This window comes from Acomys minous, assembly GCF_964271855.1.
Source record: "Acomys minous genome assembly, chromosome: 8".
Taxonomy (NCBI): Eukaryota; Metazoa; Chordata; class Mammalia; order Rodentia; family Muridae; genus Acomys; species Acomys minous.
This window is the reverse complement of record NC_140489.1, coordinates 92,586,214-92,600,399: the sequence shown is the minus strand read 5'-3', so window position 1 is coordinate 92,600,399 and position 14,186 is coordinate 92,586,214. Positions and strand designations below refer to the sequence as shown.

The 14,186-nt window shown below is 40.2% G+C and overlaps 1 protein-coding gene across 2 annotated transcripts in view; it reads left to right on the top strand.

Annotated features, from left to right (window-relative positions):
* NBAS (NBAS subunit of NRZ tethering complex) overlaps nucleotides 1–14,186 on the top strand; it is a 302,855-nt gene that overhangs the window by 21,794 nt on the left and 266,875 nt on the right. For both annotated transcript variants that reach the window (XM_084791395.1, XM_084791394.1), the window contains exons 8-9: nucleotides 1,261–1,394; nucleotides 2,656–2,754. In XM_084791395.1, coding sequence (XP_084647521.1) covers nucleotides 1,261–1,394; nucleotides 2,656–2,754 — 233 coding nt within the window. The remainder of the gene's footprint in view (nucleotides 1–1,260; nucleotides 1,395–2,655; nucleotides 2,755–14,186) is intronic.

The following is a 14,186-nucleotide window of genomic DNA, read 5'->3' as shown; positions in this document are numbered from 1 at the left end:
GTTCCACAAAACCAAATGAAGGTTCAAATTACCATTTAACAGGCTAGTGCTGCCCTGTAGGGCTGTAATGAGTTATCTATGTGGCTAAGTGTAATTTTACATTTTCACGTAGTTGTAATAAGACACAGGCAAAATTTATAGATGATGTATTTTATTTAATTTTAGCATATCCACCACATGATCATTTGAACATGTAATCATTATGAAATGTTGTGAGATGTTTTAGGTTTTTACCTTGGTACTGTGTGAAATTTGGCATGTGTTTTGATATTTTCGTATTTGTAGACTCTCTTAGTTTGGATTAGGTTGGTGTGGGTGTTTATTGAATAGTTCTAGATCATGAAGAACTATTTGGAATGTTGGAGAGAAACATTTTTTTCTCTGTTTTTAAATTTCTATGGGCCTGTAAATTAATTTGACAAGAGACAGGTTAATATAAGGCAGACAGTAATCATTGATGCTAATATTTTTACATTCATGGGACTTTATAGAAAAGTGAAAACCCAAGGAAACAGTTTGGCCAGGAGCTTAGGTACTGTTTTAATAGAGGTGCATAAAGAATGGAGATGTTTCTATGACAGAAGAGGCATGGAGTGTGAGCTGCTGGGGTGGCGCACTGTGAGACAGTGAGGCTGTATAAAGGACTGGACTGAACTTGCAAAGGCCTACAGACTAATTTTGGTGTGCCTCTTTTTCCTCTGCCTGCCACAGAGGGACATCACTAAAAGAAGTTTGTGCCTCATTTTTAAATAAGGGGGAAGTGAGAATCTTGCCAGTCTATTGAATCTTATTTGTCTTTAGTCTAAAACAGTTCTTCATGCCAAGATGGAATATTCTGATCACATTCTAGGTGAAATAGTGTTGTGCTTCCCTCCACGGTGCTTAGACCTTCAGGTCTCTGTCAGCGCGGTCATGTAGGTGCTTGATGGGAAGGCTGACGCTGGGTGTTGTGTCTTCCTTTAAGTTGCTGAGTAGGCACATGTGAAGTACCTCCAGTCTTTTTTTAACGTAGCTGTTGCAGTGGAGATTAATATTTGAAAGCTTTGTTTGGAAAGAGGCTGAATGGTGCCAGTGCTTGCTTTTCTTTTATCCTCTTTATTTTACAGAGTATTTGAATAGAAAAGTGCTTATCCAGCTGAGCATCTCAAGGCTGCTGCTGAGACTAGTTAGGAGCCTACTCTAAACTGGGACATTGTCCAGCTAAGCATGAGTTAATTTATCTGCTATCTCTATCGTGACTTAATTTTCTCCTGTTTTCAGGCGTCTGGCTTTGCTGGGGACTTGAGCTATGCCATTGCTGGGTTGGTATTTTTAGAATACAAAGCAAGTGCACAGTGGTCAGCAGAGCTCTTGGTCATCAATTACCGAGGAGAACTCAGAAGTTACCTTGTCAGGTAAAAATGCATTTTGATATAATGTTTATTTTTCTGATATAGTGTCAGATGCTATTTAAAAAAAAATATAAGTAATTAAAAATACATTAGGCATGTTGAAAAACTTGTATAGTGAATACTCATACATTAGTGTTTGAATTCTGTGGTTAGAAATTTATTATATTTTATACATCATATTTCTAGCCATCTATTCATCCCTCTAGTCAGTTATTAATTAACTGTATTTTGTATTTCATAGTACATTGAAAACATCAAATCCTTGAGAATACATATTATTAAGATTTCATATTTGCTCATAGTTTTTTTTCTGAGATAGAATCTACATCCAGTAGAGTGCACAGATCTTAGCTGTAGCTCCTGTGAGTTTGATAGATGATTGGACTGTTCTGTTCAGAACTCTGTCAAGAAATAGAACATTATCACCATTCTAGAGAACTCTCTTCTCCCTCTCTCCTCCACATCTACCCCGTAACAACTACCATTTTCTTTTCTTTTTGGTTTTTCGAGACAGGGTCTTCTCTGTGTTAGCCTTGGCTGTCCTGGACTCACTTTGTAGACCAGGCTGGCCTCGAACTCACAGACATCCGCCTGCCTCTGCCTCCCAAGTGTTGGGATTAAAGGTGTGCGCCACCACACCCGGCTTTACAACTACCATTTTCAAAAGTTTTATTTTTAATCATTAATTAGTTCTGCCCATTGAAACAATTTATATCAGTGGAATCATGTAATATACAGCCTTTTGCCCAAATATTATTTATTTAGCATATTTTGAAATTCATAAATTTTTGCATAGCATTACTTTATTTATTTTTACCAATGATGCATATTTTGTGAATTATATAAAATTTATTTACATATAGACACTCAGATATCTCATGATTTGTTTATTCATTCCTTTGTAGATAGACTTGTATGTTTCCAGTTTGGGCATGTGGCAAACTGGACCATGGATCATAGCACAGATTGTACTATGGCTATTCTTGCATAAATGTTTATGGATAAACATTTTTATTCCTCTTGGGTCATTATCTTCCATTGGAATTGCTGGGCCATAGGATGATATAGTTTATTTTTATAGGAAACTTTCAGACTTTTAAACAATATGATTGTATCACTCATATCTCCACTGTAATGTGTCTGGTTGTTTTACATCCTCGACAGGTTTTGGTGTTGTCTGTCTTTAAAGTGTAGCTACTACATTATCTACTGGTGTCCATCGTGGTTTAATGGTACTTAGTTCTGTTGTGATTTCTTTACTTAGTGTCGGAACAAATCAGAGCTACCAAGAGAGTCACAGTTTCAGCTTTAGTGGTCATTATCCTCATGGAATAAATACCGCTATTTACCACCCTGGTCATAGGTAAGCAGTCATTTGTTCTCTTATTTACTGAACTGTTAGGTATACATAGGCATCTTGGCATCTTCATTCTGTCTTTCTGTGTACAGTTATGTTTAATATCTCTAATATTGCTGTGCTCATACTCCTATCCTTCTGCCTCTGATCTGGTGTGGTGAACTTCTTTGAGGAACACAAGACACTGGGAATTTCATTGAGAAATTTCTCCTTTTCTATTAATCTTTTAGACCTTTCTCTTATCCATACATAGTACCTTTCTTGGCATTATTTGGCGCACTGAAGGACTGTGTATGCAGTGCCTTCCTGCAAAAGGCCTCAGTAGATGTCACCTCTCCACTTACAGAGTCAGGCCAACTGCTTGTTATTTACGCAGTTCCTCTCAGCACCTGTTCTCTGCTCTTCATATTTTCTCTGCTTCACTGTTTACCTACCGCCTACATTGAGGCTTATGGGAAACTTTGAACTTTTCTATTTCCCGTGACTTTTCCTCTTTGTTATTGAGTCTGGAATTTACATGTATTTTCTAAGTTAGCCAGGTTACCTCTCTGGTTCTTGTCAAATTTTGAGTCAGATGAACGTGACATGAGTTCTGCATTTTTTATTTGGTCTGTGTCTACAAGTGAGTCTTAAATTCTGTCATTATGCTTGAGTCTCTGGCTAAGAATGTGTACAAGCTTTGTATGCCATTCACATGTAAGTCTATAGCTTTTTGTTCAGAATTTTAAGAAATTTTTATGTGGCAAAAGAACTCCTATACATATGGTCATGGATATACAGATACACACAGACACAGACACACACACTACAGACACATAGACACACACACAGACACACACACCACAGACACATAGACACACACACAGACACACACACCACAGACACATAGACACAGACACAGACACACCCCACAGACACATAGACACACACACAGAAATACACACCACAGACACATAAACACACACACAGACACACACACCACAGACACATAGACACAAACACAGACACACACACCACAGACACATAGACACACACACAGACACACACACCACAGACACATAGACACGCCCACTATAGACACATAGACACACACACAGACACACACACCACAGACACATAGACACATACACAGACACACACACCACAGACACATAGACACACACGCCAAAGACACATAGACATGCCCACCATAGACACATAGACACACACACAGACACACACACCACAGACACATAGACACACAAGTTTGATCTTACTTTCTTGTCTGAGAGAAAACACTGCCTTAAGCTATGACTTTTGTTCCCTTTCCTCTTTTACAGTTTTATCACTTCCTCATATTTAGCTGTGCTGTTTTTATTCAATTTCATTTATTTATTTATTTTGGTTTTTTGAGACAGGGTTTCTCTGTGTAGCCTTGGCTGTCGTAGACTCACTTTGTGGACCAGGCTGGCCTTAAACTCACAGTGATCCGCCTGCCTCTGCCTCCCGAGTGCTGGGATTAAAGGCGTGTGCCACCACACCCTGCCTCTGTTTTTATTTTATATGAATGTAATCATGCAGAAGATATGTAAATCTTGCTTTCAGACTTGATGTTTGATTCACATTGCTCAATTTATTTTTTAACTACTAGTAGGCTATTTCATTTTATCAATATTGCGCAACACCTGTAATTATTCTCCAGTAGACAAAAATTTGATTTTTTTCAGGGTATTTTAAAAATTGTATTATGTGTTACTTTGGTACACATGTGAATGAGTATCTGTGGGACACAGAACCAGAACTTAACTGGCCAAATCAGGAACACACATCTGTAGGTTTATCAGATAATGCCAAACAGTTTTCACAGTACTTGTACCAATTTCCCATCAGCTTGTGAGCCTTTCTGTTACTCCAAAGTTTTTTGATTGTTGCTATGCTTTTTTTCTTTTATTGAAAAAAGTTTTTTTTTTCCGTACAGTGTATTCTGACACTAGTTCCCCCTCCCTTTACTCCCCCAGTTTCCCCCACCTCCCCTTCCATCTGGATTTATACTCTTTGTTTAGCATTGTAGAGCTTTGTAGAGCATATATGGTGACAATCATTCTTTTAAAATTTACCTTCTAATTAGTTAAAAATTCTTGTTAATTACCAACCCAGGAATGGTGGTGCATGCCTGTAATCCTAGCACAGGAGAATCTAAGCACTCAAGGGCATGTTTTGTGGTGAGAGTGGTCTATTTAAGGAGTCATGAAAGCTAAGTGTATTCTCAAGCAAAGGAGGAAGTCCCCTTGATTCTATAGTCATGTAACTCGATAGCAGTCAGCTTGGAGATGGATGGCACTAATGTTTCCGCTTGAGAATTGCTGTCATGCAGGGAGGAATGTAAATAGTCCACTGGGAATGATAAAACATCTGCTTTGTGGTTTATATTTTCATTGTGTGGTCTTTTTTTTAAATGAAAGAAGGTAAAATATTTATCACTTTTTGTTTATTTTTCTCTTTCTCTAGTAATATGAGCATGTGACATTCATCATCTACAAGGATTTTATAAGTGCACAATAAATCAGCCATAGTAGAGTTGGGATAAATTGATAACACATAAGCTCGTAGTTTTTATGAAATCCATTGTGTTGTCTGGTGCTGCAAAAATTGAGGTGGTAAATTGTGTAACATGAAACAGAAATTAATTGAGCAGCTTGGGAATACGCTTTATAGATATGCTTGGTTACTTCCCTCCGTATCTCAGTCAGCCCAAGACATACAAGTTATCCTCCCTAAACACTCGACTAGCTCACACGCTAGCCCTGCTCCCCTGTCTCTGCTCCCTCCACTCAGCGTGCCACCACTGTCTGCCTTTCCTGTTCTTTGATCTGCTGGTTTTATCTTTGTACTGTGGTTCTGGCTGGAAGGAGCCCCTTACGTCATCTTCATTCTCAGAGGAAACAACACAGGACCCAAAACTTAAATTTGTTTTTAAAGATGTATTTACTTTATGTATATGAATATTTTGTCTGAATACTCATGTGTGTGCCTAGCCCTCAGAGGTCAGAAGAGGGTGTCAGATTACATGGAACTGGAGTGAAATATGGTTGGGAGCCACCTTATGGATGCTGGGATTTGAACCCAAGTCCTTTGTAGAAGTGGCAAGTGCTTTATCCCACTGAGCATCTCTCCAGCTCTGACATTGATCTTTTATTGCACGATGGGTGAAATGCTTCTGGAGGAGGCTCTGGAGTGCTCCCTGCACTTGAGGAGTGTGTAGTCAATCTTGGCCATATGCTCACAAATAAGGATGCTTAATATCATGTAATACAGGATGTGTATACATTTTAAATGACACTGACTATTTTTAACAGTGTATAACTTTTTTGTCTTTGGTCTTAATATAATTTTAAGCAAATTTATAAGCAAAATTTGATTTATTCTGCTTTGAATTTCCATCAAGTCATTGATAGCTACACAAATACTGTTTAGTATTAGCTCCTTTAGACAATTTCTTAACAGTGTTGAAAGGCTGAGAAAATGGCCCCTCTTTTGCAGGGAGAAAGTGTCCTTTTGAAAAGATACTCATGCTCCCAATTCATGATGACACTGTTCAACAATTTCAGTACAACTCAGTGATTTCGTTAATGGGTAAAATAATGCCGCTACTATTAAATGTGGCTTGCTGCCTGTTACTCACCAAGATGCTTTATGCTGTATTATACATCACACTGGAGTGAAGCTATTTTTGTTAGTCCGTTTGTTCTTACTGTCAGGAAATACTAGAGGCATGGTTTCTTTCTTTCTTTCTTTTTTTTCTTAAGAAAAAAAAAAGTTTGTCTTGGCTTCTAGTCCTGAAGGCCTAAGGTCGGTGGGTATTATCTGGAGAATAGCCTTGATGCTGGTAGAGAACCCCTTGGCATTTCAGATTACCACAGGGAAAGAGAGACAGAGAGAGTTGGGAGTAGCATGGGGGATGGGGGAGTTAGGGGTAAGGGAGGGAGAGAGCAAGAGGGAAGAGAGCTCCCAGCCCCCACCTAGTCTCTCTACCATTAGGCAGAACTCCCTAATTGTCTCCTGTAGTACTAATTTCACAATACTCCCATCTTTTAGTATTACAGTTAGGTTATTTTTTTATACTCCCTTAGTACTTCACAATGGGGACCAGATTTCAACACATGGAGCCAGAGCCTCAAGGTTACACCCAAACCATGTCTAAGCCATAGCAGTGCTCTGTATACACAATTGAATACATGAGGAGCAACACAAGGCCCTTTGGCTTTCATTTGAACACATTAGCTTTAACACCCATGTGTCCTACAGTCCATGAGAAGTACCTGATCGATGAATAATGCAAGTCATAGCTGTGCAGAGGGAGACTTTAAGTATTTGGATGATACTGTTCTTGAAGCAATCTTTGTTGTAAGCCAAACATGAGCCATTTACAGAGAATGACAGCGTGGACATCAGGCTGCCTGTAAGTGGATGGCTGTCGGCTGTGGGAACAGCAGTCCTGAAGAGCAGTTAGGTCAAGGGTGTCTTCTACACACAGTAACCAGGCCGTGGCTGTTCTGGGAGGCTGTGCATATGGAAGAGGACACAGTCTTTAGAGAAATAGAGAATAATTTCAAGTAATGGACCCCTGAACGCCAAAGAACTCTGCTTTCTGAATGCTGATCTGGTTATCCCAGGTGGGCTTTTGTTTGCTTTTCCCTTATTCATTATCTCCCATATTTTGAATCCATATGTCACTACATTGGAGGGAAGCTGAGCATTCCAACAAGTAGCTAGTCCTTAGTGTGGAGTGGGGTGCCGGGTAAAATGTTTCCTGTGTGAATAAACGTGCAGGTGACACAATGCTAACTTCCTGGTACAACATGAAGAAAAACAGCTCTGAGGGGCACACTGATGATTCTGCAAAGGATTGCTCCTGAGGGAAGAGCGCTTTAGCTTGAATCTTTGCTGCATTGGACCTTTGATGAAACAGGGGCTCATGCATTGACGAGATTAATGTGTGGTGTTGTTCTCAATGTATGAGTGTCAGAGACTGAATGGATGTTGTACTCAGTTTCTGATTCCACAAGCACAGGGTGGCGCCTCATGAGGAGTGCACAGATATTGTCTTTCGACAGAGCCTTAGGGTGAGCATCTTTAGAAGTGAGTTAAGGTTTGCTGATGTTTGCTGACTATTTGGTCCCATAGACACTGGGAAGTGGGGAACCATGACTCTTAGCTATGATGAGTTTTTATTGTCCTGCAGGTTGTCAGAGCCTGGTCCTTAGCAGTCTCCAGATGAACACCTGTTATGTAGGATACAACTTGTTAATTTCCTTATTTATGTTTGTGGTGAGGAACAGATTATAACTGGTAATTTAATCATACTAGTTTTTGGCAGCTGTAGCTTGACTTTGGCCTTTGAAAACAACAATGAGAGTCAGCATGGTACCCTTCCCTGCCATCTTCTGGGACGCCTTGACACGTGGTGTTTGTGCTTGTGCTACAGCAGGGCTTGGGCTCTGATGCTGTTTCCCCTCTCAGGTGTGCTCTTGTTCTTGTTTGCTTGTTTCTTTTCTTTCTCTTCTTGTATTTTTTTTCAGTGTTTTGATTTAACTTTATATCATTTTTTTACACCTGGATTTCAGTAGTCTTGACAGAGATTTTTGTGCTTTGATTATGTTTTCTTTGTGTATCTAAGATCTGCTCCATAATCTGACTTTATTTATTTTCTTCTTGTGCTCTGAATACTGCCTGCTGTTCATTCTTGGATGTGAGAACTGCAAGATTCTGCCTTATCTTTGGCTTATTTCAGGAATTTCCCCTTAGTTTTGTTTGAGAGGAATAATGGATGCATATATATGTATGAAATTTTATGTTATATATTTCTCCAGACCTTTATTATGCTGACAAGTTTGGCCTTAAATCTTAATTTTCTTTATCCTTTTATTTTCTGGTACTGGCATGTAGCCCCATACCTCCTGCTTGGTAGACAAGTGCTCCACCATTGAGTACATTTTAAAGTTTTAGGTCATGAAGTATCTTTCATTTTTGTGTGCTTTAAGCACTCTGGCCATTGCATAGAACACCTGCAACTGTTGGCTATTTCCGACCTTACTTGTTTGCTTTGGTGGCCAGAAGGGATTTTGCACCACTAGATGGCAGATTCTTCCAACAATTACTATATTTAAGACCTTTAATAAACCATTTCTAGTTCTTGAAATGGTTTTTCAGTGTGGCTTTCAATTTCATCAGCATTACATAAGGTCTTGGTGCTGAGGGGCTCGCATTGCATGTCTGTTGTTTCTTTAGGCAGACTGCTTCACGTGCTTTATTCAAACTCAAGTTAATGCCCCCTTCCCCACTCCGTGTGTCTGTCTGTCTATCTCTGTGTGTTTGTGTATGTGTTTTCCCACTGGTCACCTTACTTTCAGTTTCTGGCACCTTTGTTCCTCCTGTGTTGACTTTCAGAGTTGGGAGCAGCAGAGTCAGAGCAGGCTTCATCAGTCATTGGTTAAACTCTTCGTTTTTCAGGTGGGAGAGCTGCAGCTTAGAGAGGTTAAGCCAAGGACAAAGACTGTGTCTTATCTTTGTGCAGCTGCAGTTCCTCACACACACACTACCTAGATAGATGTTTCTTGAGTGAAGCACTCTGGGTAAAGGCTGTAAAGAATACAAAGATGAAGTGGATACCCCCAAATGGCTCCAACTCAGTGCTGGAGTTATGACTTGATTAATGGTCACAGGTTGCAGTGAATTGTGCTATGTACTCGCTATATACTCACGGAACTGAGTATGATTAAATATTTGTGATGCTAACAGCCACCTGCACTTCCCCTCCTGTTCCGTACCTTGCTCTTTTTTTTTCCTCTTTTTTTTTTTCCTGGCGACATCGTTTCTCTGTGTAGCCTTGGCTGTCTTGGAGTTGCTTTGTAGACCAGGCCAGCCTCAAACTAACAGCGATCCGCCTGCCTCTGCCTCCCTGAGTGTTGGGATCCCAGGTGTGCCCCAGGCTTTCCTCGCTGGCTCTTTAGAGGCTGCAGGCACTCGCTGCATTTATTACAGTTCTCTACACACTGGTACAGCCTTAGCTGTGCTTCTGAGCAGCATGCTCCCTTGGCTTGAGTGCTGTTACTCAACACTTTGCCTTCTGGGAGCATTTCAAAGGCAGCTTTCTTGGGAAGCCCTTCATGTACTTAATGCCCTGGTGATGCTGTTTCGTACCTAGCTCCATTGCTGCTGCTGAGGTTCTGTGCAGCAGAAGTCAGGCGATTGCATCCATGCTCATTTCTGTGTAAGAGTACATATCGATGTACAGACAGAGTGCGATCCTGCTAAGCAGGGCTTGTACATGATACTCACTAACTGTGAAATGGGAGAGTTCAGATACGCATCCGTGTCAAGAGGGTTAGAAATGGCCATGTGTGAAATTCCTGCAATTGCTTACTGAATACTTTATGTGCAATATTAATGAGAAAGGCATGTCTATGGATTACCTACATTTCTGCAAAAGTGTTTGAGCTTTATGCTCGACTTCCTAAACCATGATTCTTCCTACTTATTCCCACAGAATTTCATATCAAAGATTACTAGGTCTGATTCTCTTTCTCTTTGTTTTGTTTTTGTAAAGGAAAAATAGTTTTGTTTTTGAGCGCAGTGGCCCTGCCATGTCTGGGAAGCACTGTTTTGTAGCCTCCTTCGCTGCTTCTCTCAGCCTTTCTGCTTCCTTCCTATGGTGATTCTTGAGCCTTGGGGGTGTGGCATAGGTGTCCCAATTAAGGCCGAAACTCTATATAGTGTCTTATTTTCTGTACTTTGACCAGTTGTGAATCTATGTCTTAATTATTAGCTTCACTTATGAGGATTGGGAACTGCACTAATATGGGTGTAAAGATAAGTATTTAGGATCAGTTTAATACTCTGTCCTTTCAGCAGAATAATAGCAAATCATTCTCCCCTAGGGCTTATGACCCCAGCATGGTTTCTTGGCCCAGTGAACAGTAGTAAATATGAGTTCCTCACAGCAGCTGTGACTGTATGCCGAACCAAGTCAGCCACGATTACAGAATGGCTATGAGGGCGGGGCTCAGAAAGCCCTACCCATGTCTGAAGAGCAAGTATTGGCTACTGGGGCAGGGAGAGCCCATTTAATTTAGAAGTGGGCTAGAAAAGCTGTCCATTTTCCAGTGTGTGGCTTTACACCCATGCACATACAGCATTATACGTACTCAGTGGGTTAAATGAAAAGAGTACGTGAATCTGGGAGGGCAAAGCGGTGAGGGTATGGGAGGAGTCGGAGAGGAATGAGGGTTTAAAACACATTGTATTTGTGTCGAAAATTCTCGAACAGTGAAAAACAACAACAAAAAGAAATAAAAAGTAAATCTATTTAAAACGCGGTAAAGAATAAAAGCACCCTTGTAAATCATGTGTTTTAGAGAGTTTTATTTATAAATAGAAATTAACTTTATATAGTATATTTAAAAGTTATAATTAAAAATTACATATACTTACATGGTAATATGATTGTCACTTATATGATGATATGAAGTGTGACTTTTAACTTAAACCCTTAGCCCATCACCTTCTGCCTGTGCTCTGCATCTGAGTATTCTTGATGGAGGAACTTAATGAAACAGAAAATAACATTACTGCTATGAATTAATTTCTACCACATTGCCTGTTTGTAACTTAATTTCTTTAAAAAACAAACAGCCATTTTAGTGAGAAGTCAGAATGCTCAAGATATAACCAGCAATTTTTCACTTCTTTCTTATATTTAACCCTTTATGAGGCAGCTTTCTTGATTTTATTTAATTAAAACATTATTTTATATGTATGCGTGTGCCTTACCTGCATCTGTGCCTATGTGCCATGTGTATACAGTGGCCATGCAGGTCAGAAGAGGGTGTTGGATCCTTTCGGCCAGGAGTTGTGAACTTCCTTGTAGGTACTGGGAGTTGAACCAGGGTCCTTAGGAAGAACTGCTGGTTTCTAAGCCAGCCTAGCTTACATGATTTTAGTGTGTGATCTTTTATTATATTTAAAGAATCTATTTCCAGCTGTGGTGGCACATGCCTTTAATTCCAGCACTTTGGAGGCAGAGGCAGGTGGATCACTGTGAGTTTGAGGCCAGCCTGGTCTACAAAGCGAGGTCCAGTATAGCTAAGGCTTCACAGAGAAACTCTGTCTCGAAAAACAAACAGAAAAAAATATTTCCCACTTTACATTGTAAATGCAGCCACACTAATAATGGTGATAGTTTAATGTCCATACGCATTCCCAACATCCCTAAGCATTTGCACTGTATATGTAATATCTCATAGGACTTGCGTGCCTAAACCTTTGAGGAGGTAGGTGTCTTAGGGTTCCTATTGCTGCAGCAATCACCATGACCAAAAAGCAAGTTGGGAGGAAATGGTTTATTCCGCTTGCACTTCTGTACTGCTGTTCATCACTGAAGGAATCAGGACAGGAACTCAAGCAGGGAAGAACTTGGAGGCAGGAGCTGATGCAGGAAGCCATGGAGGGGCGCTGCTTACTGATTTGTGTAGCTGACTTTCTCTACTTTGTAGGTTCCTTTCTCTCTTCCCCATTTCTCTAGCCTTATTCTTATATCCTTTCAATTTCCTAACAGTAGATATGAGAGAAAAAAGCGTAGAGGGGAAGGAGGCAACATTATCTTTAGACTGATTCCTGCTGATTAGGGGTGTCTAGTTCCTTAGCGCAAGCTTCATCTTTGCTGTCAGGATATCTAATTTCTTCGTCTTGTTTTTTCTTTGCACATGACCACTTAACAACCAGCAATCAACAGCATCCAACCACCATCCAGCAGCCTACCCATTGGGGCTCTAGCATTTATAAATCCTCTGAAAGTTCTCAGAATTTCAAATGTCACACACTTGCAGAAACTGTCTATAGCTGGCAAAACCATGCTCCTGCTAAAGCATGGGCAAATTGTAGTCACTGCTTTGAAGCAGCCCCAAAGCCCACACCTGGCATTAAAATGCAACCATTTTCTTAAGATAATTCTGTTTTTTGTTCTTGTTTTTGTTTTTAAAAGAAACTAAAATTCTCACTACAGGCTTGCTCCCCATGACTTGCTCAGTTTGCTTTCTTATAGAACCCAGAACCACCAGCCCAGGGGTGGCCCCACCCACAGTGGGCTGCCCCCCACCCCCATTTATCACTAATTGAGAAAATGCGGGATCTCATGGAGGCGTTTCTTCATTTCCTCAGTCTGAGGCTAGTCTTCCTCTCTGATGACTAGCTTGTGTCAAGTTCACACAAAACCAGCCAGTACAGGAGGGTAGTTATAAATCTGTACATTTGGTCTTTGGACTTCTTTAATGCCCTTTTGTGGCTTATTTATTCTTTGTTTTTTATTTCTTTGGGTTGATGGGACATCTTTATAAATCCTTCATACTGATATACTACTAGTTTTAAATGTTGCAAACTTCTCTCATTTATGATTTTTTATTAATACAAGTTTTAAATTTTAAGTCAAATCTTCCTTTACATACGTATGAATAAGACACACATACACATACACACTCTATGTTTTTTTCCTTTTATTTATTTATTTTGTAGCTCACTATGTGTAACTCAAGCTAGTTTAGAACTTGCTGTGTAGCCCAGGCTGGACTCAAACTTACTATCAGCCTCCCAAATGTTGCCATTACAGGAATGTGTCACCATCCTTGGGTAGGGAGGATGTCTTTATGACATAAAGGCAGGAAAATACTTGCAAATCAAGATGCACAAACTCCAGCTTGGCAGGGTGGACTGTCCCATGTGGACTGAGTTGTGCAGCTCCCATGGGCACCTTATGCTTGCCTTTAGTTTTATTAATTCGCTGTGTTTAGTTTTATGACAAGTTCTTATAGGATTTAAAGGAATTCATGCCTTTAGCATGTTGATAGTCTATGAGAACATGGTGTCTTGTATTTTTATTCAAGTCTCCCTTTTCTTTTTTTTTCTATTTTTTCCTTCCGTTCTTTTTCTTTCTTCTTGTTCTTCCTCCTCCTCCTGTTCTTCTTCTTCTTCTTCTTTTTTTTTTTTTCCGAGACAGGGTTTCTCTGTATAGCCTTGGCTGTCTTGGAACTCATTCTGTAGATCCGACTCGCCTTGAATTCAGGGAGATTCTCCTGTCTCTGCCTCCCAACTGGTGGGATTAACAGCATGCTCCACCATCACCTAGCTTGTCTCACTTTTCTAATGGGCATTTTAAACAGTTTTTGTTGATGAACTTCTTTACTGACCTCTTGCCTCCACGTTGTCCCGTGCTCTTTTTAGTCAGTGTGAGACCCCCACCTCCCACTGTTCCCGTTGCCCTGACCCCTCTTCCTACTTAAGTACTCATCTGTTACCGCTAAAAGCAGCAGGAGTGAAGACTGTCATTGTGGAGATGGTGTCATAGCACCTGTGTGCATTCTTTGCTGTGTCAGGAGGATGGAGGAGCTTTTCATTTGCAAGTCACTCCT